At 52.0% G+C, this 25363-nt stretch overlaps 1 protein-coding gene across 1 annotated transcript in view; it reads left to right on the forward strand.

The window, feature by feature from the left end:
* Positions 1 to 25363, forward strand: part of CCDC88C (coiled-coil and HOOK domain protein 88C) — a 121434-nt gene that overhangs the window by 42219 nt on the left and 53852 nt on the right. The window contains exons 4-8 of the mRNA XM_081829738.1: positions 9201 to 9270; positions 21504 to 21562; positions 22326 to 22409; positions 24743 to 24883; positions 25167 to 25351. Of these exons, the coding sequence (XP_081685864.1) occupies positions 9201 to 9270; positions 21504 to 21562; positions 22326 to 22409; positions 24743 to 24883; positions 25167 to 25351 (539 nt within the window). The remainder of the gene's footprint in view (positions 1 to 9200; positions 9271 to 21503; positions 21563 to 22325; positions 22410 to 24742; positions 24884 to 25166; positions 25352 to 25363) is intronic.

Raw genomic sequence — 25363 nt, forward strand, 5'->3', positions numbered from 1 at the left:
GTTTTAAAAGCTCGTCTCACTAGCCCCCTGCTGTTGGCTGGGATCTGTCAGCAGGGCTGTGTGTCCATCTGCTGGTCTACCTGGGACCCCTTGCCCCCGCTCCCTGCACCTGTGGTTCCTGTTCTTCCCTAGAACCCAACTTTGGCTGCTGGTGACAGGCTTGTATTTACCATGTAATGTGGTTTCTGAAACAGCATTTATGGGCAGAAATTCTTCTCAGAGGAGCTGAATGCAGTGCCCTCCCCATGCTTCTGGGGCTCCCCCATAACCGTTTTTGGTCCAGGGGCTCACAACAGGCACTTCCCAGCATCAGATAAGACAACTCCTCCCACAGAGCTTCCCAGGTATCACACCAGCCCTAAAGGGAAGGTGACAGGCCTTTGCGGGGACACTTGAGCATCCTCCAGCCCCCATCCCTGTTGGGTTTCCCCTGGGTTCTTCTGGGCCATGTGGGCACTTGCCCGGGTTCAGAGTTGGCAGCCCTGAGTTAGTAACTTCGTAAAGATGTGCGTGCTCCTCCGTGCCAACACCCTGTCTCCTCTCCCACTTCCCCTCCCCTGACTTTTGAAGGAGCCAGACATCCCTTAGAGGTGGTCCTGGTCCTGGAACAGATGAGGGTGCGGCTTGCCTGAGGTCACACCGCAAGTAGCTTTGCCTGCACACAGTGGTGATTGCGTTTCCAGGGGCTCCTTCCCACAGGTCTGCTCCTCGATCTGCTCAGAGGAAATACTTATTTTCCTTTCCGTGAATAAAGCATGGTCTTAGTTTGTTTTTGTGCACAGAGCCATGAGGAGAGGCAGCTACGAACACGGGGGCAGGAGGTTTTCTCCTGCCGCAGTAACCCTGGATGGCCCAAGTCGGTAGCTTTAAATCACGGGTTGCAGAGATGCAGTGTGGCCTAGTTAGGGGAAACCAGTACTCTTGGGCTCGTGTGACTCTGAACTGGTTTCAGGCCCTGGGGACCCCAGGATTAATTGAAAGGAGTTAGAACAGATGGATTGAATCTATCAGCAGCTTTACGTGACAGCCTCTTAACATAAAAGTACTTCATTACCCACTCATTTTGCCAGGACTCCCTGCCCCAGTCAGAGGGAATGCAGTACAAGCCAGAGCCCCTTGTCCAGATGGAATCACAAGCACGTGGCCCCACGGGCCCAGGCTTTGAACAGGCGGCAGAGGATAAATCATCAGGCTTACATCTCCTCCTAGCAGCTCAGTTAGAAACTCGTGCTCTCGGCAGTGATATCCCAGAAAGCGGGCTGGGGCGCATGGTGTTGGAGTCAGGTCCCTCTTGATCTCAGATGAGGTGATACTGTGGGGGGCAGGATTTGTCGGGGAGAGGGCAGCAGGCTGTAAGTACCGTGAATCCCTACGGAAGGTATGAGGCCAGCATCACCGATACGGAGTGCTCCAGTTTGGGCCACGGGGCAGTTGGCGTGGCCCCGGGGAGAGCTCACCACCCAGAGTGCTGTTCCTGGCCGTCGCTCTGGACCCTGCCACCAAGCCCCGTCACCAGCACTGTGCCGTGGTTCTCTCAGATTGGAAATCCTAGTGATTCTTTTCCTGACCGCCTCACGAGACTGTGGGGAGCAGGAAAGCGATGGCACCTTGCTGCGGTTGGGTGTGTGTTTGGCAAAGCCAGGCTTTCAGGCAGTTTTTGGTTTTGACCGAGGAGGGTTGAAGGGCGTTAAGGAACCCCTCTCGGCCAGATCCAGGTGGGAGGTTTTGAGATGTGTCGTGTGGAGGACAGCTCATTGATGACGTGAGCATAAACCGTGTGGTGCGTGCGGAGGACCCCGGCACTTCCCCAGCTCTGTGGGTCTGGGGTGCTCCGTGGGCATCTCAGCCTTGTGGAGTCCCAGAGGCGTGTGACCTGCGTGGGCCCTTGCTAGTGCCGTGTACTCCCTAGCGAGGTTCTTGCTGTGGGGCTTAGACATCTCTTCTCTTATAGGGCACTGGAATAGACACTGGGAGCATTGGAATTCGGGTGGTATCTTTCCTGTCGGAGTCACTTCTGTAATGTAGGAATTTTTAATGAGCCTTGTTTTGCTTTGTTTCCTCCTAGAACGATCATATTTGGGAATTAACAATGGAAAAGTATCCAAACCAGCACTGCAAACTCACTCTGAGATGTTTTAACTTTAGTTAACATCTGCAGGCTGGTGAATCTTAAGGCATACATACAGCAGCTGATCTTGCCAGGGTTCCAGGCAAAGAGAGTTGAGTTACTTCCATCACGGTGGTGGAGAAAGCAGGTGGTTTTCGGGACTTGATTCCCCTGTTAGTGTGAGAGAGACAGGACACCTCTTCCAAAAAAAAAAAAAAAAATTTTTTTTTTTTTTAAAGTAGGCTCCATGCTGGGTGTGGAGCCTGATGTGGGGCTTAAACTCACAACCCTGAGATAGAGACCTGAGCTGAGATCAGGAGTCAGATGCTTAATGGACTGAGCCAGCCAGGCACCCCCTTTTTTGAAAATCTTAATATAAATTTTGAGGAATCTTTTCTGATCAGTCTGATTTTGTCAGTTGTCACCGTAGCAGCTTTTCACTGCCTCTGAGTGGGGCATTGAGTGACAGGGCAAAATGTGAGAGGGCCACGAATGTGGGCAAATGAAGCATTTAGAATTCAGAGGAAAGAAAATGGTATGTGATTCGAGGCATCAAAGGTAGCTGCATGGAGAAGGTGATGTTTTCTATGAGCTTTGGAGGATGAATAGGATTCTGACTGGGAGGAGTGGAGGCTAGGGTTGTGGGGGGAAGAAAGTGTGCCCCAGTGGGAACTGCAAACTGTATAGTACAGTGTAACCCTAGGCTTGACTTGTTGGCCCCATTTAGCAGTTCAGACATCTCTGGGCTTTCTCCTCCTGTGGGACTCCTAAGCGTTCTGCATAGCCCAGCTCAGACACTGCCTCCAGGAAGCCTTCCCAGACTTGCCTGGGCAGAATTTGGCTGTGCTCCTTGTGCTGTGCTGCTCTGACCCCCGCCCTCTGTGCTATGATTTTCTACCCCCCTGCCTTTCCATTCAGGCTGAGAGTTCTCAGCTCACAGCACGGTGCTCAGCGTGTGTCTTCTGAATATCTGAACTGCAGACGTAAAGGTGGGTTGGGTATACACTCAAAGCCGATACCACGCGTGTTTCTGATTTTCAGTATTGACTCTGAGAACGTGGCTAGGTCCGTAACAAGGCTCTTTGTTTCTTTGGCTCTGTGGAAGGCACATTTTTCTGTTCGGACCATCCTGACCACCTCGGTGACCTTCTGGATGCCTCTGCTGGGTGATTGTCTTAACTTTTTGGGGATTTCCCCTCATTTACTCAACATCAGCTCCTATCCAAACCCCTATGGAGGGTCACTCGTGGGCCCGAAAACTTGACCTTTAGCAACACTTGTTTTGTCTTCCCGGCACAGTATCAAGCTACAAAACGGAGTTTCATTTGGAGGGGAGAAAAAGAATTCCTTCAGTGTCTTCATGACATCCGTGTTCTTAATCCAACAGGCCACACACACACACACACACACACACACACACACACACACGTGTTTCCACCCTGCAACTTCTCCAGGACCTTGCATTTCTTCCACGGGGGGAGAAAATGACCTTTCTGTTTGAGTGGGCACAGAGGTCCAGCTGGGCCCTGGCAGGATGGTGAACCTCCTCAGTGCGGCCTCTACATTGACCCCAGGCAGTGGATGGAACTTTTCTGGGAGCCCTGAGCCTCGATCTTCAAGGGCCTGGGGCTCTGGAGCCCACCCCGCTCCCGAGGGCCTCCCTGTAAGTCAGCCCTGCCCCCACTCCTGGTCTGGGGTCGCCTGGGTCCTGCTGGCTGGCATCTGCTCTTCCCAGCTGGGGGAGGCTTTGCGTTTCCTGGTGGGAGATGCCAGAGTGCACTTCGATTTGGGAGCAGGGGGGTGGTGTTTTAAAAAATGGTAAGGCAGTTGATTTTCCTCTTGGATACGTGGTGAATTGTCTCGAAGGAAAAGATAATTTTCACGAGCCTGTCATTTTGTAGCTCAGTCGCTGGCAGATGCATGCTGTGCGAGAAGCCGTGCCACGGGGTTCGAATAGCATCATTTAAGGTGGTATGAGCATCACAGGATCGGTAGAAAATGTTGGCAAATCTTGCCCTTGTCCTGGTGGCCCTAGGAAAGAATGTGCTGTCATTGTGGTAGATTCTCTTTGAGAGTTTCTCTTTCTTTACTAACATGCCTTCAGTACTGTACATGCAATTATGTATCCGTGTCTTAAGCATCTTTTGTGGTCTGACGAACCAGGATGAGCGCTGGGTCTCTGAGAACCTAACCAGCCCCCAGGACCCGTTCGAAGCCACAGTGTTGAGGTGCTTCTCCTCTATCACACGCCTCGTCATACTTTCATTTGTATTTTGAGGTGTTGGGGGAGTGTTTTAGGCCCTCCTTTTAATATACTGTTATTGATAGTTGTACTGTGAGGTGGACCGTTTACTAAGAGTTTGGGGTACATGCACTTATGCCCAGGGGTAAGTGTGTAGGGCATTTTAAGGGGCCTGAGCTGAGTCCCCTGTTCCTAAATGAAGAGAGGAGGTCCTGGGAGAAAGCACGGGCTCATTTTGGTTCTTCCAGGACATTCAGCTGCCATGGTCGGGTGGGTACACTCTCTGTAAGTCTTGAATGGGGACTGGCCAGAATGGAATTGGGGGGCCCACCTCCCGCAGGGACCTAACAATTAAACGGAGTGACTGGACAGAATGCAGAAATTGAGCTTCATTTACAAGCACTGGGAGCGAGGGGGTCACATCAGGCCCCTGCTGGGGTCCCTCCCGGGTTTCTCCCAGCCCCTGCAGTGCTGCCTCAGGCCTCTGACTCCCCCTCACTGTGTCCTCCTGCCTCTAGCCAGGCAGCGCTGTCCACAGGGCAGTGACAGAGCCTTCTAGATCTTTTCATCCTGAGACTTTGCTGATAGCCGCTAAGTGCAGACGTTTGGGAAACCTTGAACGTTCCCTGAGAGGAGTGAGGTTGGGGAGGATTTGAGGAGGGCTGGGGACAGGAGGGTGTCGAGAGTGTAGCCTGGCCTTGTGGCAGCAGCCCACATTGCGGCCCGGGTTTCAGAGACCAGCAGGACAAGCGTTTGGCGTCCCAGGCGGTGAAGCCGTGCTCCTGGGTCCACCGTGGCCACCCGCTTAGTTGTAATCAAGTGTGAGGTGTGTGAGTAACCCGGCGCCTCTGGAATCTGCTCATCAGCACCTTCTGTCATCCTTCCTGTCACTGCCAGTGTTCCATGATCCGTGAGGCCCTGAATGGGGCTCCCCCCCGCTGTCCTGTGCTTTCCCTCCCCACTGAATACATGTGTACTTGTCAGGAGAGGATTCGAATAGGAAGGGAGCCGTTTCCTGCCACTCAGCCGCCTGGTTCTGTTCTCAGAACTTCTCCCCAGCCATGACCTCTAGAGCCAGGCCATGGGCCCTGCGTCGTTGCCCTTGGGATGCTGCTGAAATCAGGAAGCTGGGAATCCGACGGGGGCGGGGCGGGGGGGGGCAACCCTCCAGGCTTGTTGACACCACATGCGAACACAGATGCGCAGCCCCTGGCACCCACCAACTGGGGCGACAGACGCTCCCTGCAGAGTGTCCTGGCCGGCCCCTTCCCTTCCCCTGCGTGTAGGGCTGACGGCCTGGGAGGAACTTGGAATTCTGATAAGATCCCAGCTCCTGGATTTGCAGCCAGGCTGGTTTCAGGTGGGCTCTCTCCCCTTTTTTACATCACAGAGCACTTTCCAGCCCTCGGCCGCTGAGAATCCTATACGCCCACCCTCCTTCATCTGTTCTTGGGACTCTTAGTTTGTTTACAGCAATTACCAGTGGGAACCTTCCAGGATGCGATGTGTGGCTTCCTTTATGAAAAGGAACATCTGGGGCTTCCCCAGCATCTTTTGTTAGGATCCGATAACCCACTCAGAGGAGGGGATCAAAATCCCCCCTGGACCTCCAGATTTAACCCTTCGTCCTCCCTGCTCTCTGCAGAGGGTGAGGGTTCTGCCTCTTCCCTCCTGCCCATCAGGTCACAAGGATGTGGTGACAAGACCGAGGCTGTGTGGAGGCTCGTGTGTGCCCTTGTCCCTCATCCTGGCCTCAGCCTGTGACAGTGGCCTTGCTTTTGCTCTTTGCAGAACTGGGAGGGCTTGCTGGCAAATTTGAGGGCTGCTTAGAGCACACCCCTTGGCTTGTGTTTTCCGTCCTGGCTCTGTCCCACCCCACGCAGCCGGCCAGGGTGTGACCAGGTGCCCGCCGAGCCGGCCGATGTCAGCTGCGGCCTGCACAGTGGCTTTCTGTTCTCAGTCCTGGGCGGGAGGGTCTCCTCGTCAGCAACCACCTCACGTCCCCACTAGATGGAGGGCCTGGCCTGTCGCCTTGGAGGCCCTGCCACCCCGAGGGGACTGACTGTCATGTCGGGGGCATGACAGCTGCTAGGCACATGTGGCTCTCTGGGGCCTCCTCGTGCGGCTGGTGTGACCGAGGACGTGAAATTTTAATGAAATTTGAAAACTGTTGTTTGATTCAGGCATCGGAAAACTTAACTGTGTTGGGGACAACTTGGGGGTGTGAAGCTACTTTGTGCAGATCGAGTGTTTCCGATGAAAATTTCGCATCTGGGTTGAGATGGGCCCTGGGTATAATCCCCTCACTGGATCCCAAAGACCTTAGCCTGAGAAGAGAATGTAAAATATCTCCTTTATGATTTTATGTTAGTTATGTGGCGAAATGATGGTATTTTGGATATGTTGGCTTAACGTATTATTCGAGTATTTTCATACACACAGACACACCTTTTTTTCCTTACCTTTTTTAGGGTGGCTACTAGAACATTTGAAATTAATATATGTCTCGCACTGTATTTCTACTGGATGGCTCTGATACCTCGGAGCCTGCTTTTGCTGAAAACATGCTTGGTGGTTCTCTAGGGAGATGATTAATGTCTCGGGAGTGCTTTGGGCCACAGGATTAGATCTTAGGAGACCCACGGTGTTTTGTTTTGTTTTTTTTTTTTTTGAAAGGAACAAATTTTAAAAATCATCTGTTCATAAAATACTACTACTTGATTGCACAAGGGATACATTTCTTGTGGGAAAATTAAAAGTAAAACACCCTGTTTTGGGAGAATACATGGGTTTTCTAGCAATAGTTTCTAGCAGTGTTTCCAACGAGCTTTTGCTGAGATCATCATTAGCATAAGAATACCACCTCGTATTTTTCTGTGAGCTCTTCGAGATGATTTCACGTTCTGTGTCTCCTTTATAAGTGTGAGCAGTCCGATCATAGCGCCGATGCCCCAGACCCTTGGACAGTGACAGACGGAAACTAGCCCAGACTTCAAAAGGGGCTATAGCTGGTTGGACAGTGATAACAAGTAAATCTTCCAGAAGCAGGGCTGAGCACTTGAGTTTAGTGTTGAGGCAGAAGAGTGACTCCGTGACTGAATGGGCTTAATCTGGCCTGGAGTCTTTACTTTTGCTGGATGAGCGAGCTGGAAAGTGGATTTTGCTGATTGTACTCTTCATGTGTGTTTTGCCCCAGGGTGAGACTGTGGAATCCTTTGGCAAGAGCATTCAGTTGAGAGACTGTTTTGTATGTGTGTTGACTTCTTTCGGGCCCTGAAGGAGGGCTGAGGCGCTCTACAGCTCACACTTGTGTCTAGCACAGGTATTTGCCAACAAAGAGTGTTTGAGAAAACATGAGCATCTCCTGTGGTGACCTGCAACCCCAGATAATAAAAACGTTCGCCAGCACTGAGTGGAGAGGGGTCCGGTGTGTTTGGGTCCGCATCCACTCCTCTCCTCCCCCACCGCCCCAGTCTGGGGTAGACAGGAGCCTTAGAAAGACACTGAGGGGGAGGATGAGATCATTTTATACATCTTTTGAAGGTGTTGGCCTCTCCGGGCATGCTTGCCAAGGCTACCACTCTGAGCTGACGATTTGGACATCGTTCGGGGTGTTCACCTGGGCCCTGTGGGGTTAGGGGATTGTGTGATTGTCCCCGTTTTCTTCATCAGCGCTAGTTGGCAGTATATAGAATACAGAGATCCTCGTGTTCACATTGTGCAGTAGAGTGACGCTGGAAAAAAGCCGTCTCATTGGAAACATTTTTAAAAAGGCATAAGAGAGGGGCGCCTGGGTGGCTCAGTCATTAAGCATCTGCTTTCAGCTCAGGTCATGATCTCAAGGTCCTGGGATCCAGCCCCACGTCAGGCTCGATCAGCGGGGAGTCTGCTTGTCCCTCTCCCTCTGCCCCTCCGCCCTCCTCGTGCTCTCTCTCGCTCTTTCTCTCTCTCAGATAATCTTTTTTTTTTTTTTAAAGGCGTAAGAGGAGCTTTGTTGGTGAAGAATTTCTGTAGTGACCACTTTTGGAAGAACTTCTGTAGTGACCACTTTTGTAATATGTTAAGCCTGAGAAAACCTGCCTCCTTACTTGTCTCCGTAAAAATGAGACTTTTATCTTCTGATTGGTGAAAAACAAGGCACATCAGGGCAGGGAAGAAGACCTGTCCCGAGAAGTGCTCTGGGAAACAGTGCATCGGGGCCAGCACACTCCGCTGGGGGAGCTTGTTAAAGAGCCCAGACACGGGGGGCATGACTGATGGCTGGTGCCTGGGCCTTCTTTCAAAGCCCCTTGGTGTGAGGGCCAGAAGGCGGCTCATTTCCTCGCGCCACCTCTAACGGGTGCAGATTAGCTGTGATTTATCCCCTCTCCCGGGGAAGCTGCTGCTGTAAATGAGAGAAGTCTCCTCATTTACAGCTCGTACCAAAGACATGCTGAATGCTAGGATCCTGAATCATCAGGTTATAAAGACTCCGTAGCTTATCTCTCATCTTTACTCTATTTTTTTTAATTGCACCAGCAAACCGTACAATAAAAATAAAGACCTCTCTTAAAAAGAAATTTACACCTAATCCTCTATCCCAGCCTGCAGTAGATCTTTTTCCCAAGGTCTCCATCCATCTGCAGGCATGATTTTTATTTGTTCATGATCAAGGTAGAAGTATAATTAACTTGGACTTTCCACGTTTATTTGTATCCTAAATATTCCTTCCTATTATAGAGGATCTTCATACTTAGCGCTTAATGGCCACATGCACGTTCATCCAGTGACTTGATAAACTGTAATTTTCTTAGTCATTCTTTATTTTTGTTTCCTGTTCTTAACGGTATCTTTCCCCCTTTGTTTCTGTAGGAAGTTCTCCAGCAGCTGATCGTAATGAATTTGCCCAATGTCTTGATGATTGGCAAAGACCCGCTGTCTGGTGAGTGGAAGCTGCTCCCTGCGGTGCCCGGGGCAGTGCCGCGGGCCCCGAGCAGCTGCCGGACGCACAGCTCTGACGACCAGCTCTGGGCCGGCACGGTGAAAACACGTGATCGTTCCGGGGAGCTTTTTGAAGGGTGGTTTATTACCCTGAGGCAGGAAGCCAAGCGCGCCTTTTTTCCCCTTAAGAATGAGTCCTCCCAACCCCTCCTTTGCAAGTGCAGAGGCAGGCGAGGCCACCGCTTCCTCGGTCTTAGGGACCTGAGTCGTGTGGTGGACTTGCTGGGGCTCTCTCCTTAGTGAGCGTGGAACCCACACCATCAGGGGATGTGGTAGCTGTTGGCAAGAAAGAATCTTTCGAGGGAACTAATGTTCCTTCCGCGGGGATCCCGCCACGCTTTCATTCACCCCGTGCTGGATCTCTCCAGCATGTCCCATCTTGTATCTGTTTGCACGCCTCCTACCGGTCTCTGGAGCCCACGTGGGCAAGGTTTCTAAGTCCTAGGCTGGGACCCTTGGTGTGACTTTGAAGGACTGAAAAAAATGTCCTCCTGGACACCCTCCAGAAAATCAGAGCGTCGCTCATACCTGCCAGCTAACTCACCGGGTGAGTTGAAGAGGGTGGTGGATTTCTTCCCTGCCACATCTGTGTGCCTTGACCCGCACGCATGGCTCATGGACGTCGGCGTGCAGGCCCCAGGAACAGCGTACTGGCCGGCTGGGACTTGTGCTGGCGGAGACCTGGTTGGCGTTGGTCTCTGGCCTCCTCGAATGGGTGAGGGTCCAGGAGTGCAGGAAAGACCCCACAGAGTGGTGGCTTTTACAGAAAGGACCGAAGCTTTCCTCTGTGGCATCTCCTCTTTCCCGCCGGCGTCTGGCTGCCCTTGCCCCTGTTCATGAGAGTAGCTAGTGTTGCCTCAGGACTGAAGGAGGAGAACCCTGAGGGATCGGCCCAGGACAGTTCTCACGGAGAAGTGGTATCTCAGTGCCGTGGTGCCCGAGAGCTGCAGTAGCATCTGGAGCCACCGGGTCAGCGGCAGCGGGTGTCCTCCGGGGGCCCCGCGGGCTGGCGTGTGTACCTTTTCTCCGTGTGAGCTGAAAGGAAGAGGTTTCTCGGGCCTCCCCTTAGTCTCTAGCATAGCTGGCCGTGAGCACCCACGGCCTTACACAGCCATGGCTTTGCAGCGGCCGCGCAGGCCCACCCGGTGGCTCCTGGCGGCGAACGCCCTCCCCCCGCTCGGTGTGCTAGTAACGAACGGGGGAGCCTTTGGTTCACCTTGCCTCTGGCTCTGCCTTCGGGCCATTTGTCCTCTGGCTTTATTTCAGGGTTCCCCCCGCCCCCCGCCAGGTAGAGGATGCCAGATGCAGCCCATCCCAGCCACAGCCCCGGGCCCCAGGGGCAGTTGGCACTCTCGTGTTTCCCTAGTAACGTCAGGGAAGTGGGGGGTCTGCTTTGCTGAGCAGAATTGTGCTGATTTATTCAGGGGCTGGTTTTATAGGGGTGGGGAGAGATGCCTGTGGGAGGTTGGTGGCTCAAGCTTAGTTCTGCTGCTCTGTCTGCTCTGGAGACAGCCAGAGGTGTAAGGTGAAGAGGCAGGCGAGGAGCAGGAAAGGAGGATGCTCCCTCCTTGAGCCCTTGGTGAGCCCGCCACGTGCTGGGCACCGTGTATGTGTTAAAACACGGGAATGGGATCGTGCTTCTGGGGTGCAGCTGTGCCATCCCATTTATAGATGAGATGACAGAGGCTCGTAGGGTTTAAGTGACAAGCCCTCGGTCCTGTAGCCCGTAAGCAGACCCCTGGAGCCTGAGCTCCCCATCGGTATCGCATGCAGATGTGTCAGGTTGGGCCATTATTTGACCATTTTGACCTACGGACATGGCGGTGGCGTATGGTCCAGTCTAACGTCAAACACATCCACTCCCCATCCAGCCACCCTGTCACACTGTCGTGCTGTGTAGCTGGCCCACCCTCCTTCTGGTGGTGTCCCTTCTCTTCCCTGTCAGTGTCCCCACTCCCCCCCTTCCTGCTGCCATCTGGAAGCCTGTACTCCGGCCCCTTCACCAACTACCTCCATACCCTGGGACCCTGGCTCCAGCCTCCCCCTCAGCAGAGTCTCTGTTCAGCCTCTGAACCACATGGGGCCGAGAGAGGTTGTCCATATGCAGAGGACACAGGTCCCCACTTTGGGTCTGGTGATGAGCAGAAGCATCTGCAAGGATTGGACACTGACTTGTTTTTGAAATTGCTTTATTGAGGTATAGTTTCATACCATAAAATTCACCCATCCTCAGTATACAACGTAGTGATTTTTTTTTTTTTTAGTCATAAAGGTATAGAATTGTGCAACCTTCACCACAATTCAGATTTAGAACATTGTGGAGGAGCTGCTTTTGAGCCTGTGACAGGTGAATGGAGTGTCCCTAGCACCGAATAGAATCAGTACACATCTGTCAAAAAGGTGGTGTCACCAGCTCTGAAGGAGAGGCTGGGAAGAGACCGTGCGCATCGGCCTGGCAGTGAGCTTGGCTTGGGGGGGTCCTCCAGGCAGGGCCTGTGCCCGTGGCTTGGGCAGGCTGCACACGGAGGGCTGGGGCCGCCTCACCACGGCATCACGGCCGGGGAGCTGTGAGCTGGGCGCATGCTTGGGTAGGTTTTGACAGGGGCCCCAGGAGGCCTCTGAGAACAGGGAGGTTGGCAAGGGAGACCCACCAGCAAGAAGACAGAGAGGCATATTTATGGAATAGTGTTTTCTGTTTTAAATTTTAAAATACAGATGAGTGAAGAAGCATTTTGGGTTTCTTTTTAAATAAAGAACAAAGTTGGTTTCTTTTTTGTGTGGTTGCCTAGAAGTGGGCTTGGGAGGTGGGAGGGGTGCTTTTTTACTAATTCTGCCACACATATCTTAGGATATGGCTGTGCTCTTTTTGGCTGATGTTGGCACCGTACTATTATTTATAACATTTCACAGTTTAGGGTTTTGTTTTGTTTTTGGTTGTGTGGGGGGCTTTTTTTTTTCTTTTGGCAAATGCACCTCAATGGAGCTGGGTGCCAGGGGTGGGACAGGGCCCAGCAGAGCATCTAGACACACACACACACACACACACACACACACACGATGTAATCTCTCATGAAGGCAGGAATCTTTGGGTTTTTTTTTTTTTTATATCTGTGTATATATATTTTTTTTATTCTTATGTTAATCCCCATACATTACATCATTAGTTCTAATCTTTGGGTTTTTTATTTTTATATTATTGCCAGTGTATTCTAGGTGTTTAGAGCAGTGCCTGGCACATAGTAGGTGCTCAGTAAATAAAGCATGCATGCTGGAGACCCACCTTTATCTCCTCCTCTCTCCTGTCCCCACTTCCCTATTCCTTCAAGCCAGTGCTCCTGGCAAGTGTTAAACACATGCTCTCCCAGATGCAGAGGTCGAATGTCAATGGTCAGGGTCAAGTGAGAGTTGGTCTCTGCCCAGGACCATGTGTGTGGATCTGCAAGGCCCGAGATGATGCACTGGAAACTGCCCTCCCCCCACCATCTTGCGCATCCATTAAGTACATTTGCATGGTTTACCAGAGTCTGTTCTGGAAGAAGTCACGAGAACCAAGAGAGGGTGATGTCTGCTTTATCCATAGAATGAGGGAGGGTTCTGGACCAGACCTAGACCAGCTCCCCGGTCCTTCAAGCCCTGCTTTCTCAGCAGCCAGGCCTGTCACCGTGCCACACAAAAAAAGACTAGATTTGCCTGACAGGAAGCCAGGGTGTTAGCAAATTAATTTCTCTGATGAATCATCCAGCAGTCACGCTGGAAGAGAGCATGGCTTTTCTTCCAAGGTTTGTATCCAAGTGCAGCAGTGGTTTTCTGACTTGTAAATGGCTGATCCCAGCTCAGACGTGCAGAACGGAAGGGTGGGAGGCATGTAGGTGCAGAAACCCAGCCCAGAGAGGAGAGGGAACTCCTTCAGAGGCACACAGCTGTCACTGTAAGTTCCGCAGATGGATATATACGTGGATAGGCAGGAGGGCGGCCACAGTCATCATTCCGCGTGGTGCTTCTTGTATTCTAGACACCTGGCGAGATTCCCGGGTCCATGGAGGGGCTGACCCCGGACCCTGCAGAGTGCTCTCTGTGAATACGGCTGGAACTTTGGAGGATAGCCTGGGGGATTCCATTTATTTCTTTTCAGTGGGCTTGCTCTTGGTCTTTAGATTTCTCCATATTCTGGGGGTCCTCGAAGGGCTTCCAGTGACAGAAAGCACCTTGAGACCTCAGAGCGTTCTGTGCCCACAGATGCTATGACTGTCCTTCCTCCCACCCCACGCAAGCCTCCATTTCGATTGCTGCTCTGGCTGAGGAGACTGGAGGGCCACTTTCCAACCCCCCCACAATAGAAGACTAGAATGGCCCTGTTCCCTTCCTTTTCTGAGCAGGCTTCCCCTCAGCCAGAGGCCCCATAGAGAAACTCAGTCTGTCCCTCTCCTTCAGCTTTTGTGCCAAATGCCCACCTTCTCCCACTGGGTCCAGGGGCCCTGGAAACAAGTAGGCTGTCTCTGCTCAAGAAGCCCCCAGTCTTTTTTGGGGAAGGGACGGGAGGAAGGCAGTGTTGGTAACTACTAGATCTGTTCTAGAGTAAGAAATGATGTAAGTGCACTTTCCACAGAGTGCAGAGCAGATAATGTGCTCTGCCTGGGCAGGCCAGGAAGACTTCCTGGAGGAGGTGTGTGGCAGAGCATCAGAAGGGAAGGTGTCCTGGGATGGAGGAGCTCAGAGGGGTGGAACTGTGCTGGGAATCCCATGAGGGGCATCATACTTGGGACACTGGGAGGAAGTCCCTGTCACAGCTGAAGTTTACATTTCAAAGGCCGGAGGGAAACGGGAACTCCCTGAAACTCCTGGAATTTAATATTTAACCCTCTCAGTGTTTGCTTGCTCTCCTGTCAAGGGCATTGTGGAAGTGCTTTTCAGATCCCATGAAAACCTTCCCTTGTAGTCCACACGGTGTGGCTCTGTGTTTTGATGATGAACAGGGAGCTTGTGCTGGGCCGGTGTGCCCGTGGAAGCCAGGAAGAGGGCCCGGAGTCTGGCTTATTAGGAACAATCTTCTTGCCCCTGAGAACTGTGCCCTTAAAGACCACAAGGACTGGCTTCCCTCCCCTGCCATCTTCCTGCAGTCCTGCCCTCCCCCCACACACCCTGCTTGCCAAGGGACGAGGTGGCAAAAGCATCCACCATTGGGGGTTAATGAGAGATTCTTGGGTTCTTTCTCCAAACCTTTATTTTTTTCATTTCTCCCTAACTCTGATCTCATCTTGTATGCATATGTTTTTATTTCTGTATTTATTACAAAAACCTCACGTCCTTGAAATGAAGAAGCGAGAGGTAAGCGAACAAAGGAAAACCAACCTTGCAGCCATTCGATCCTGTTCATGCTCCCCGTTCCCTCCTTGAGGGAACAGGCTCCGAAAGGCCCCCAAACCCTATTTCACATGGCGAGGCCACGTCCTGCTACTTTGCTTCTATGCTGCTGGCTGGACTCAGAGATGAGTTTTTCAGTCCCCTCTAGGACGCGGGGGTTGCCGGGCACTTGAGCTGCCAGCCAGCACTTGGCTTTTCCTGGAACGTGAAGAGCTTGGTTAACACCAGGCCCGGGCAGGCGTTCCAGCGCGGCCAAAGGCCAGCCTTCTGCACAGCCCGCGGGATCTGCCTGGATACCAGCCTTTGTTTAGTAAACGTCTTAGCGCTGGTCTGGACACAGAGACTGCTCCCCGGCTTCGGAAACCACGCCATGGCTTCCAGCGGGACTGTGCCCTGTGGCCGTGGCCGTCCGCAGAGGAGGGACGAGATGTTATTTGTGAAAGGTCTTTATGGTCACTGATAGGATGTGGGCTTTGAGTTTTCCTCCTGGTGGTCGGGAGGGACCCTGCCTCTCACATCCTGTCCTGCCTGGGCCGCCACCTTCTCGCCTACAGCCTGTGCGAATGCTGGGTCTCTCGCTGAAGTCTGGTGGTCGATTCTGCTTTTTCTGGTCTTCTGGTGTTGGGTGCTCGGGAGAATTAGCTCTCCCCTGCTGTGGCTCAGGCAGGCTGGGTGCGGTGGGGAGCCCTTGTGGTGGGTGATACCGTCTGAGGGGCTTGGTGTGGCTGTTGCCGAGCTCTCGGTCACCTGGGAGCAGCTGCCTTCCGTCACTGGGCAGAGGCTTCTTGCTGCCCACACGGTGCTGCTGGGGTGTCCATGGGACGGGGGCAGGCTTGCTGTGGGTGGTGGACAGACACTGGAATGAGGGGCCCACTGGTCAGGCTGCGCTTGGGAGGCCTCTGCCCATTTCACACGGACATGTGACTCCGTACCTGCCAGAGTCCACCTGTGATAACCATTTATTTAATAATTAAATAAAAAAGCGGTTATGTTAATGCCTGGTGGGGGCCACGTTCTGGGTGTAAGAAAGCTAGGTAAGGGTTTCACAGGGTTTTCTCTTCAGATGGGGAGGTAGCAGGTGGAGGTGCCTGATTCAGACCGCATGGACCGGGACAGGTGTGTGGAGGGTCCCCATGGGCCCACCCACCAGGAACATGCCACCCACTCTGTTCCTCGGCAGTGCCCGGGGAAGGTGACCCTGACTGTGAATATAGTAATAAACAGCAGTTTTTGATGTAAGCGGAGCCCCCGGGAGGGCCCGCAGAGCTGTGCCATGTGTGGGTGAGTCTCGGGGTGTCTACACTGAGGAGACACGTACAGGGGTCATGCTCAGTGCAGTGCTAGTTTCAGATCGACGAGACAGCCCCACAATCACCCTTAGGGAATGGGTGTTTTTTTTAAATAAGAAATCGAGCAGAGCATAGTTGGTGATTGACTCTAGCACATAAGGCAGAGGAGAGCAGCATGTAGAATTAGTAAGAAAAAAATACGTACGTACGTAGGCGTGGTCTCCATCCCAGCAGGGAAGGAAAGTGAGCCCGTTCTCTGTGTTCTTCTACCCGGGGATTCGACATGAACGGTTTAATGTGACTCGTCCAGGCAACAGGCACTACCTGCTTACCTGGTTAACTGCCTGCACGCTGGCTTGCTGGCATCAGATGCTCAACCAGATAGAGCCTTGCTCTGGAAGGAACTGTGACCATCAGTAACGACAGGGATGGTAGGGAGTTAGGGCAAAGCAGGCGGTGACCAGCCCGGGACCCGATCTGAGTTCTGTGACTCCGCTTGTCTAAGCCTGTTCTTGTTTGTAAGATGGAGAGAATACTGTCCTCTGGGGATTCAGTCAAACGATCGTGTGCTCTGTGCAAGGGCAGTCATGGTCTGTAGGCATGAAGGGCATGTGGGGAGGGCAGAATTAACTCTAATGGGTCCATTCTCCAGCCTGTGAGGGTTAAAACCTCAGCCTTGCCGGCAGTTTGCGGATCCTGGGCCTCTGTGGTTGTGGAGAGCGGAGTTAGCGAGACAGGACTCTGCTTCATTACTTTTCTCTGGTCTTAACAGGTCATTGCCATGCCTTCTGACGTCAGCCAGGTGGAGGGTGTGCAACTGGGGTCAGGAGGAGCTCCATCTAAGAAGGGACTGGGTGTCCCCTTGCCCAAATCCCCACCTTCATACCGAAGTGATCATTGATAGAGGAAAAGCTTTATTTTCCGTATCCAGAGACCAGGAAGTGTGAACATTCAGACGGTTGCCTCTTAGAGAATCAGAGTAGAGCCAAAAAGGACCCTAGAGATCATGTACCAGGCAGGGAAGATGGGTTTTGTAGCACGCGTCAACTTCCGCCGATTGGCAGTGGCTGTTGTGGGCTCTGTTCAGAAGGATTCTGAGGCCTCATTCCAGGCTCAGTAAGCAGCTGATGGGAATGAGGAGCCGCGTGTGCTACGGACACAAGATGAGAGGGGATTTTCCAACCCTGATCTAATCCAGCCGCCACGTTTTAGAAGTTCATGTACTTTAATTGTCAAACTACCCTCCTGTCTCCACGCCCACCCTCACCAACGTGCGATATCAGATAGTTTCCCTTCTGTTTTGGGAGCTGACTGCTGCAAACATCTGTAGCTTTATATGTAGCTTAGATCAGCAGATGCATTCTGGCTCTGCGAAGAACAGCTGCTCTGAGTTTCTCTGTGTCGGGACTTCAGGAAGCAGGTAGTAAAGTAAGGTTTTTCTTAGACTCAGCCATTAGCTCAGGCTGTCATGGGAATCCCCCTGGGGTTGCGGGTAGATGCAGAGGGTGTCGTATGTTTTCAGCCCTCCCCCCACCCCTTGGTTGCTTGTGACTCACTCAGTACAGAAATCCACATCGCTTTGTACCCTGCCCCCATTTCTCGCTCTGAAAAGCCATCCTAGTGAGCTTAACCAGGAAGCATTTATAATTTGACAAACGCCCTCTTCCCTTACCTCTGGGCCTTGCACGTGCTGATCCCCGCGCCCGAAATGCTCTGGTTCACCTGCCTCCCACATCGCTCCTCATCCTTGGGTCTCAGCTCAGAGGTCACTTCCTTGAGGAAGCCTTGCCTGAGCCTTACTGCGAACTAGATGTCCTTCCTCTGGGTTTCCATAGCACTTATCAGCTTTTTAAAACTGCTGGTGGTCTTGGTCTGAGCTCAGAGGACTGTGTTGATTCCAGTTCTGTGGTCATCAAGCCCCCGGCACGTAGTAGGGGCTTGGGAGGGCGTGGTCTGTAGGTCTGTTTCTTCTTTGCCGGCTTAACTGTGTCACTGAGCTAGCCTTGCAGGGACCCAGTACAGAGTCTTCTGGTATGTTTTGAAACTATTCAAAACCCACAATCTGGCAGATTTATGAAAATAGCAGTTCGCCTTACTGTTGAAATCTTGAGAGAAATTTGGTAGCAGCTTCCCGGGAGAAACGAGGCAACTTGTGCTCTTTTTTATTTATTTATTTTTTAAATTGCATAGGAATCTGTGGAGGGGTAAAAATCACAGGGTGCATTTGTTGTAAGCAAATGTTTGGATTTGCTTCACCTGGTGAGACTGAGCACACACAGCATTGCTTCATTTGAACTGAGGGCAGAGGTGGGCGCCTGGGTGGTGTCTGCCTTTGGCTCAGGTCATGATCCCGGGGTCCTGGGATGGAGCCCCGCATCGGACTCCCCGCTTAGAGGTGGGTTTGCTTCTCCCTCTGCCTCTGTGCTCTCTCTCTCTCTCAAATAAATAAAATCTTAAAAAGAAATGAATGATGGCAGAGGCAAATTTCCTAGGACTCTGTTCATCGCCAAAAAGTTAATTTTAAATAGTTTTTTTCCATGAAAATTTTTCGAAGACCCTCTCCTTTAAACACTTTGCCCCGACTCTGTTCTAAAATGTAGCAAACAGGAATTCCATACTTTCCTAATGGGTGCGAGCGAGTGAGTGAATGACTCACGGTTGTCATTGTGTGTGGCTGCTCGGTGCTGAGGGAACAGAACCCTTTGTTCTTTTACCGAAAAGTCACAGAATGTAGTTTGAGCCCTTTGTGTGCATGTGCACGGGGTTTCTGGTCTCTTCCCTGCAGTCAGGTAGCTGACTGATGCTCCTGATGTTGTTAGTGGGCCTGTTTGGTGTTGTTCCCGCAGTCAGCTTGCTGTTTTTATCCATCATGAGCTGGGGAACGTGGATCATCGGAGTTTAAATTATTCTAAAGTATGATATAATTAGGACCTTTGGGGCCTTTCCTGTGAACAGAGTATGTAAAGATTCGCGTGTGAACTCTGACTTCTGTCTGAGCCGATCTGAGACCTTCCAGATGCTTTCCTCCTGCATGTCTGCTCCCTGCTGGTTATACACCAGGTGCGTGGCCTGTGGAAGGTGAATCATCACTGGCAACACCTGGGCGGGGGGGGGGGGTGCGGGTCTGCACCGTTTAGGTCCACCAAAGGCTTATGAGGGGCACTTGCCAGGTGTCTGGGGACTGATCGAGGGGACAGAGGTGAGAGCACTCACATGGGCTGGATGCAGCACTGTGGCCAGGGAAAGATTTTGGTGAGACTGATTGCAGGCTTTGAATGTTCAGGTGGGCATTTCCTTGTTATCAAAACTAAAATCATGATTGATCATCAACTCAGCTTTAATGCAAAAGTTAGTCATTGTGGTCATGCATTTATTTATGTCTATGGATTAGAACCTCTTGGGCCAAGGAAAAGGCCTCCAGTTAAAAGAATGCATTAGTCTGAAATTTTTTCCATTTCAAACATTGATAAAGTTCTGGACCTTATCAACAAAGAGAAGGGCTTGACCATAGTACACTGATGTGCGGTGCCAAACCTTAAGCATATTCTTAGGACTGTGGATCTGCGTGCTCTGAAGGGTCCCTGAGGCCTAGTCCCCCAACCCCTCCTGCCCACCTTCAGGCTGGAAGGTGAGAAGGGGGAGTGCAGTTTTGGTTGAGCTAATGCCCAGCCGCCATACCTGAGACTCAGCCATGATCTGGGGAAAAGCTGTGTTGAGCTGTTTCTCAGTTGAGAAATATTAGGACAAGATCGCATGTCACTCCACACACACATTACACCCAAGGACTGGAAATGAACCACAACACTGATTCTTGGGACTCAAGTTCGGTTTTTTCGTCCTGGTGGTCGTTGGGGATACATTGGGCCATATTTGCACAGAGTGAGCAGGTGCTGCTAAGTCTGTCGAGAACACCATGCTATTTGTGGTGTGTTGCTTCTCTCCCAAATAGAACAGGACACAATAAGAATGGGAGAGCCCTGTGGAATTTTTCACCTGCAAGCAAACTTGCACATCACCCAGTTCATCACACTGTAAGGTATGGAAACCGTTTCGTAGATACGGAGACCAAGCCTGCGAGACAGAGTTCGGCTTGTTGGAGTCACACCTCTTTGGGTGACCGAGCCGGTCTAGAGCCCAGTGTCTGACTCTGTTTATTTACGTGATCAAAACTGATTAGGCCAGGGAGCCTGGGTGGCTCAGTCGGTTAAGCGACTGCCTTCGGCTCAGGTCATGATCCCAGGGTCCTGGGATCAAGTCCCGCATAGGGCTCCCTGCTCTGCGGGGAGCCTGCTTCTCCCTCTCCCACTTCCCCTGCTTGTGTTCCCTCTCTCGCTGTGTCTCTCTCTGTCAAATAAATAAATAAAATCTTTAAAACAAAACAAAACAAAACACTGATTAGGCCAGCAGATGAGGATGCATTTGGCCTCAAGCATAATCAGAGAGACAAAACGCAGAACGGCGAAATAAGATTTTTTTGGCCTCTCCGGCAAAACAGAAAGAGCGGGAGGTTAGAGACGTGGAACAATGGGGGATTGGGACTTGCTGTTTTTCGGTTATGAGAAAGTAAAAGGGTAAAGCCTTTCTGCAGGGCAATTTATTAAAGAAGGAGGTAAGGATGTGCATAATTAGCCACTAAGGTGTTCTCTGTAGCAGTGTTCAGATTAAAATAGTGAAAACTTGAACCTCTCAAAGAGGACTGGTTGAATAAGTTTGTGGCCTTTGTATAAAGTCAGTATGAGACCATCAAAAATGATGCATATAGGGGCGCCTGGGTGGCTCAGTCGGTTAAGCGTCTGCCCTCGGCTCAGGTCATGATCCCAGAGTCCTGGGATGGAGTCCCCGTGTTGTGCTCTGTGCTCAGCAGGGAGTCTGCTTCTCCCTCTCCCTCTGCCCCTCTCCCCACTCATGCTCGCTTGCTCGCTCTCTCCCTCTCTCTCCCTCTCAAATGAATAAAATCTTAAAAAAAAAATGACACATACATGTTTGGGATCTGCTCTAGAATACTCCAGCCAAACACTGCGACAGAGAACGTGGGGGAGGGGGTGAACTGATGTGCAAACTGTTGATCATGTGAAGCGGGGTGATGGGGGTGGGGGGTTTGTTTTGCTATTCTCCCTTGTCTGTTTGACATTCTGCATGATGGAAAGGCAGAGTTATATACAGCCTTATTTTGGAGCACTCGGTATTTTCCTTGGGGATTACTCTCTCCCCTGTGTTTTGCTTCCCACACACCAAAAAGAGCTGCTGGTTCTGAAGTTCATTCATTATCATGAGAGGATATTTATGCTATCTGAATGGAAAAGGGCCACAGATAGCTACAGACAGAATTCTCATTTGTTTAAAAAATCAGCCCATACAAAGAAAACAGATGGGAGTGTGCACACCTAGATGGTTATCGCTGGACAGAAAGACTACTGTCTCTCTAGCTGGGTTTCACCTCCCCTCCCCCTGCTGCAGACACAGATCACTGGTGAAATTTTATGAACAGTTGAGCTTAACTAGATATGTTGCTCTTTTGGTTTAGGGAAGAGCATGGAAGAAATAAAGAAGCTGCTGCTGCTGGTACTAGGCTGTGCCGTCCAGGTAGGGATTGGGTCGGGGCCGGGGGCGGGGGAGGGCCTGCTCTCAGCCATTGTGGGTTTGCAGTTGTGAGGTAGGGATTCTTGGGTTCCTGAGAGAGTGGTGGCCACCATGTCTGGCACAGGGCACCTTGGGCCAGAGGGCAGGTGGGGACCCGTGGGCCAGGATGCCATTAGCACCCTGTCCCCAGTATAGAAGCATCTGGAACTACGGCCTGTGGGCCACATTGACCTGCCACCTGTGAAGTCTTATGAACATAGCCATGCTCGCTCCTTTACATATCCTCTGTGGCTGCATTCACGCCACAGTGGCAGAGCTGAGGCCAAATGGCCCACGGGGGTCTGAGATTTTTTTTCTTTTTTTTTTACATCTGGCCCTTTACAGATGAAGTTTGCCAGCCCCTGGCCTAGACCGGGTGTTCCTGCTCTTGTTTAAGAATCCCCTGGAGAGCTGATTAAAGTACAGACTTCAGCATCTGCTCCCCCCCCCCCAACACCTCCCCAGTGTTGTCAGTCTGGGATGAGCTTTTTCAAAATCACCCCCCAGGTGATTCTGCTGTAGGTCTGATACCGGTAGTCTGAGCAACTTCTAGAGAAGCCTCCGTGGGGGAAGGCTTCTGGGAGGACAGGAGCTTGCTTGGTTATGAAGGAGGAAGCCGGAGAAGGCTTGGGTGGCTGGGCAGTTCGTTTTGAAACTATACTTTGGCGGTGGGGTGGCCCTAGGTTGCCCTCGCAGAGCTTCCATTAATACCTGTAACCCTCCACAGTGTGAGAGGAAAGAGGAATTTATTGAGAGAATCAAACAGCTGGACATAGAGACCCAAGCCGGGATCGTGGCCCATATACAGGAGGTAGGTGTGTGGCTCTGTGGGGTGTGGCTGTGGACGGCCGCTCCTGTGGCCACCCGGAGCTGAGCATGATCCACGGGGGAGAAGCTTAAAGATCATGCTTCTTTTAGGATTCAGATGCCGCAGACACATTGATTCTATTTGGAAAGGTAACCATCAGCAAGCTAAAATGGGGTAGAAATAAGAAAAGAAAAATTTTTTTAAACCCTCAATCAAGTCTTCTTTTGCCTCCTCTTCTTGCCTAATATGGACTCAGACTATTTTTAAGAGCTATCAAGTGGTTTAGGCTCAGAATTTGATTTACAGACCCTGAGAATGTCTTCTGGCAAATGTCACCCTCCTTAGAATGGTCGATCTTTATAGAGAGAGATTCTCTGCTTTTGTCAGTGATGTGGCAGAGAAATAAGCTGCCCTACTTGGGGAGTTAAAAACTGGCAAGTCCCAGAGGGCTTGTGCAGAGACCAAGTCTCCTGGATGGATGGGGTCAGGAGGGCTCTGCCTGAGGGCAGCCCCTCCGCCATTGCCCTTAGGTGGATGTGGTTTCCCTGGAAAATGAGCCTGGAGAGGCAAGTACCCACCTGAAAATTGCCTTCCCTGACCTCCACACCACCCTCTCTCCAAAAGGAGCCCTATATGCTTTAATCACCTCAGGAGATACGGTTCAGCCTCCAGTGTAATTGGACAGATGAAGTAAAGACACAAAAAAGACACGCAGAGGAGCTTGGAGGAGCGGGTGTCTAACTGGCAGAAGCAGCTGAGGGCAGAGGTCCCCGTGCTGGCACCGGGGACAGGCTGCTCCTGGGCTCGGGGGGGGGCTCCCACAGCTGCCCAGGGCACTGCGCATGGGGGTGGTGAGCTCTGAGCCAGGATCTGAAGGAGGTGGATGTAGCTCGTTGCAGGTAGGGAGGGGTTCCATCAGGGAAAGTCAGTAATGTAACAAATATTCTCAACCGCCCGTATCAGGGGCTGACCAATGGTGAGCCTCAGAATGGTTCTGCTTTTTAATTTTCCTTGCACGTCTGTGTATTTTGAAAATTGTGTTTATTCCAGGGCCTGGGTCCTTGAGACTAGCCAGGTCTTTCCACTTTCTGCCTTTCCTGCTCAGACAGCAGGATGTTAAAAAGAGAGCGAGAGAAGCGATGTGGCCAGAAAGGAGTCCTGCATGCCTCTCATGTGGTGACTGGTGGTGGGGGCTGGGCTTCACCATTAGCTGGGTGCTTCTTAAATGTTCGGGTGTGCAGAACTAGGGGAGGACGGGCACCAGCCTTTAATTAAAAGCTCCTTGGGGGACTGACATGCTCCTGGGGTTGAGGCCCTGCGCCCCCTCCACAGAGGCCTTCCTCCAGCCTTGGTTTGGGGGCAGGCCTAGCACCCAGCCTCCACTCCGAGTCCTGAGTGCGCCCTGAACCACGGGATGAGATTTCTCCTGATCTTCGTGATCAGCTGAATCTCAGTGTTTCCTTTGTAAGGTGGGGACAAGTAAGAAAGGGGTTGTCTTTGAGACACTAAAGGGCCCTATCTTTTGTTTTTGTTTAACTGTTTTCTGTCTCTGTGTACTGCTCTGAAAAATTTAAGAACTTTTTTTGGTGTGCCTCACTGAGTGGATAGCGGTGGTTTCTTTTTATTTTCCCTGGTTGAAGCCTGAGTCCACGAATACTTCTCTTCCCAAAACTGAGACATCAGATACTCAAAATAGATCTTCTGCCCCCTTGGTAGGTCTGGAGGGGGAGGTGGCGAGAAGGTCAGGCTGGCAGAAGCCATAGAGAGGCTGCCCAGAAGACATAGCTGGGGGCCTCCGCTCACACCTGACGGAAAGGGGAAACCAGATGATCTTACGTGACCTGTGGGGATGAGATACAGGCTTACCTGAAGGTCGTTTTAGATTATGACCTATTTCCCCCCAAAATAAAATTGTCATGTACCCAGCATTCTGACGTAAGAGTTTGATTTAACATTTGCCGTATTCACGTTTGATTTGAAGTAATAACACAGGGTCCTTCTCCTCCCCCTCAGAGCCCCTGAGGCTTCCCTTCCTTGTGTTGGAAGTTGACGGTGCGCCAGGAACAGTATCTGAGGACTGTTTAGGGAAAGACTATATTGTAGGAGCGCTTTCTGGCATTCGAGCAAAACCCAGGTCCTCTTAAAGGCGGTGTTGAAAGCGGGAGGGGTTTGTTGAAGGGAGCTTGCACCTGCTTACGCAGCGCCCTTCTGACGGCAGAGGATTTGTCGGTGAAGGGTTGATGGTGTCGGTGGAGTGAGTCGGCCAGGACCCCACCTCGCCTAACGCAGGGGATGGATGCTCCCGGCCGGCCTCTGCAGTGCCTGTGTGCCCACAGGTGACCCACAACCAGGAGAACGTGTTTGACCTGCAGTGGCTGGAGCTCCCCGACGTGGCCCCAGAGGAGCTGGAGGCCCTCTCGAGGAACATGGTGTTTCATCTCAGGAGGCTCATCGATGAGCGAGACGAGTGCACGGAGGTGCGTCACCTGACACCCATGGGAGAAGGTCCTAGAAATGCTGAGCTCTTGTCTGGGCGGGGGGGCTCCTCCAGTCATACGCTCCTGGTCGTCCCACTGGATATTTCGTCTCTTCTTAAAAACTCACACCCCCTTTCTCCTGCCTCCCTCCCTCGTGGTTTCTCGTTCCCAGCCAGCCTCTTCTCTCACTTTCTCCTTGTCTTCCGACGAGTGTGGCCGTGTGCGCTGTGCGGGGTGCGCTGGTGAGACCGCTGCTTTCCCTCCTCTCTCCGCCCCGCCGCAGCTGATCGTGGACCTGACCCAGGAGCGGGACTACCTGCAGGCACAGCACCCGCCCAGCCCGCTCAAGTCCTCCAGCGCCGAGTCCACCCCCAGCCCCACCAGCAGCCTGTCCAGCGAGGACAAGCAGCACCTGGCCGTGGAGCTGGCCGACACCAAGGCCAGGCTGCGCCGTGTCAGGCAGGAGCTGTGAGTCTCCGG

This window comes from Leptonychotes weddellii, chromosome 9, assembly GCF_054177405.1.
Source record: "Leptonychotes weddellii isolate Sample4059 chromosome 9, ASM5417740v2, whole genome shotgun sequence".
NCBI lineage: Eukaryota > Metazoa > Chordata > Mammalia > Carnivora > Phocidae > Leptonychotes > Leptonychotes weddellii.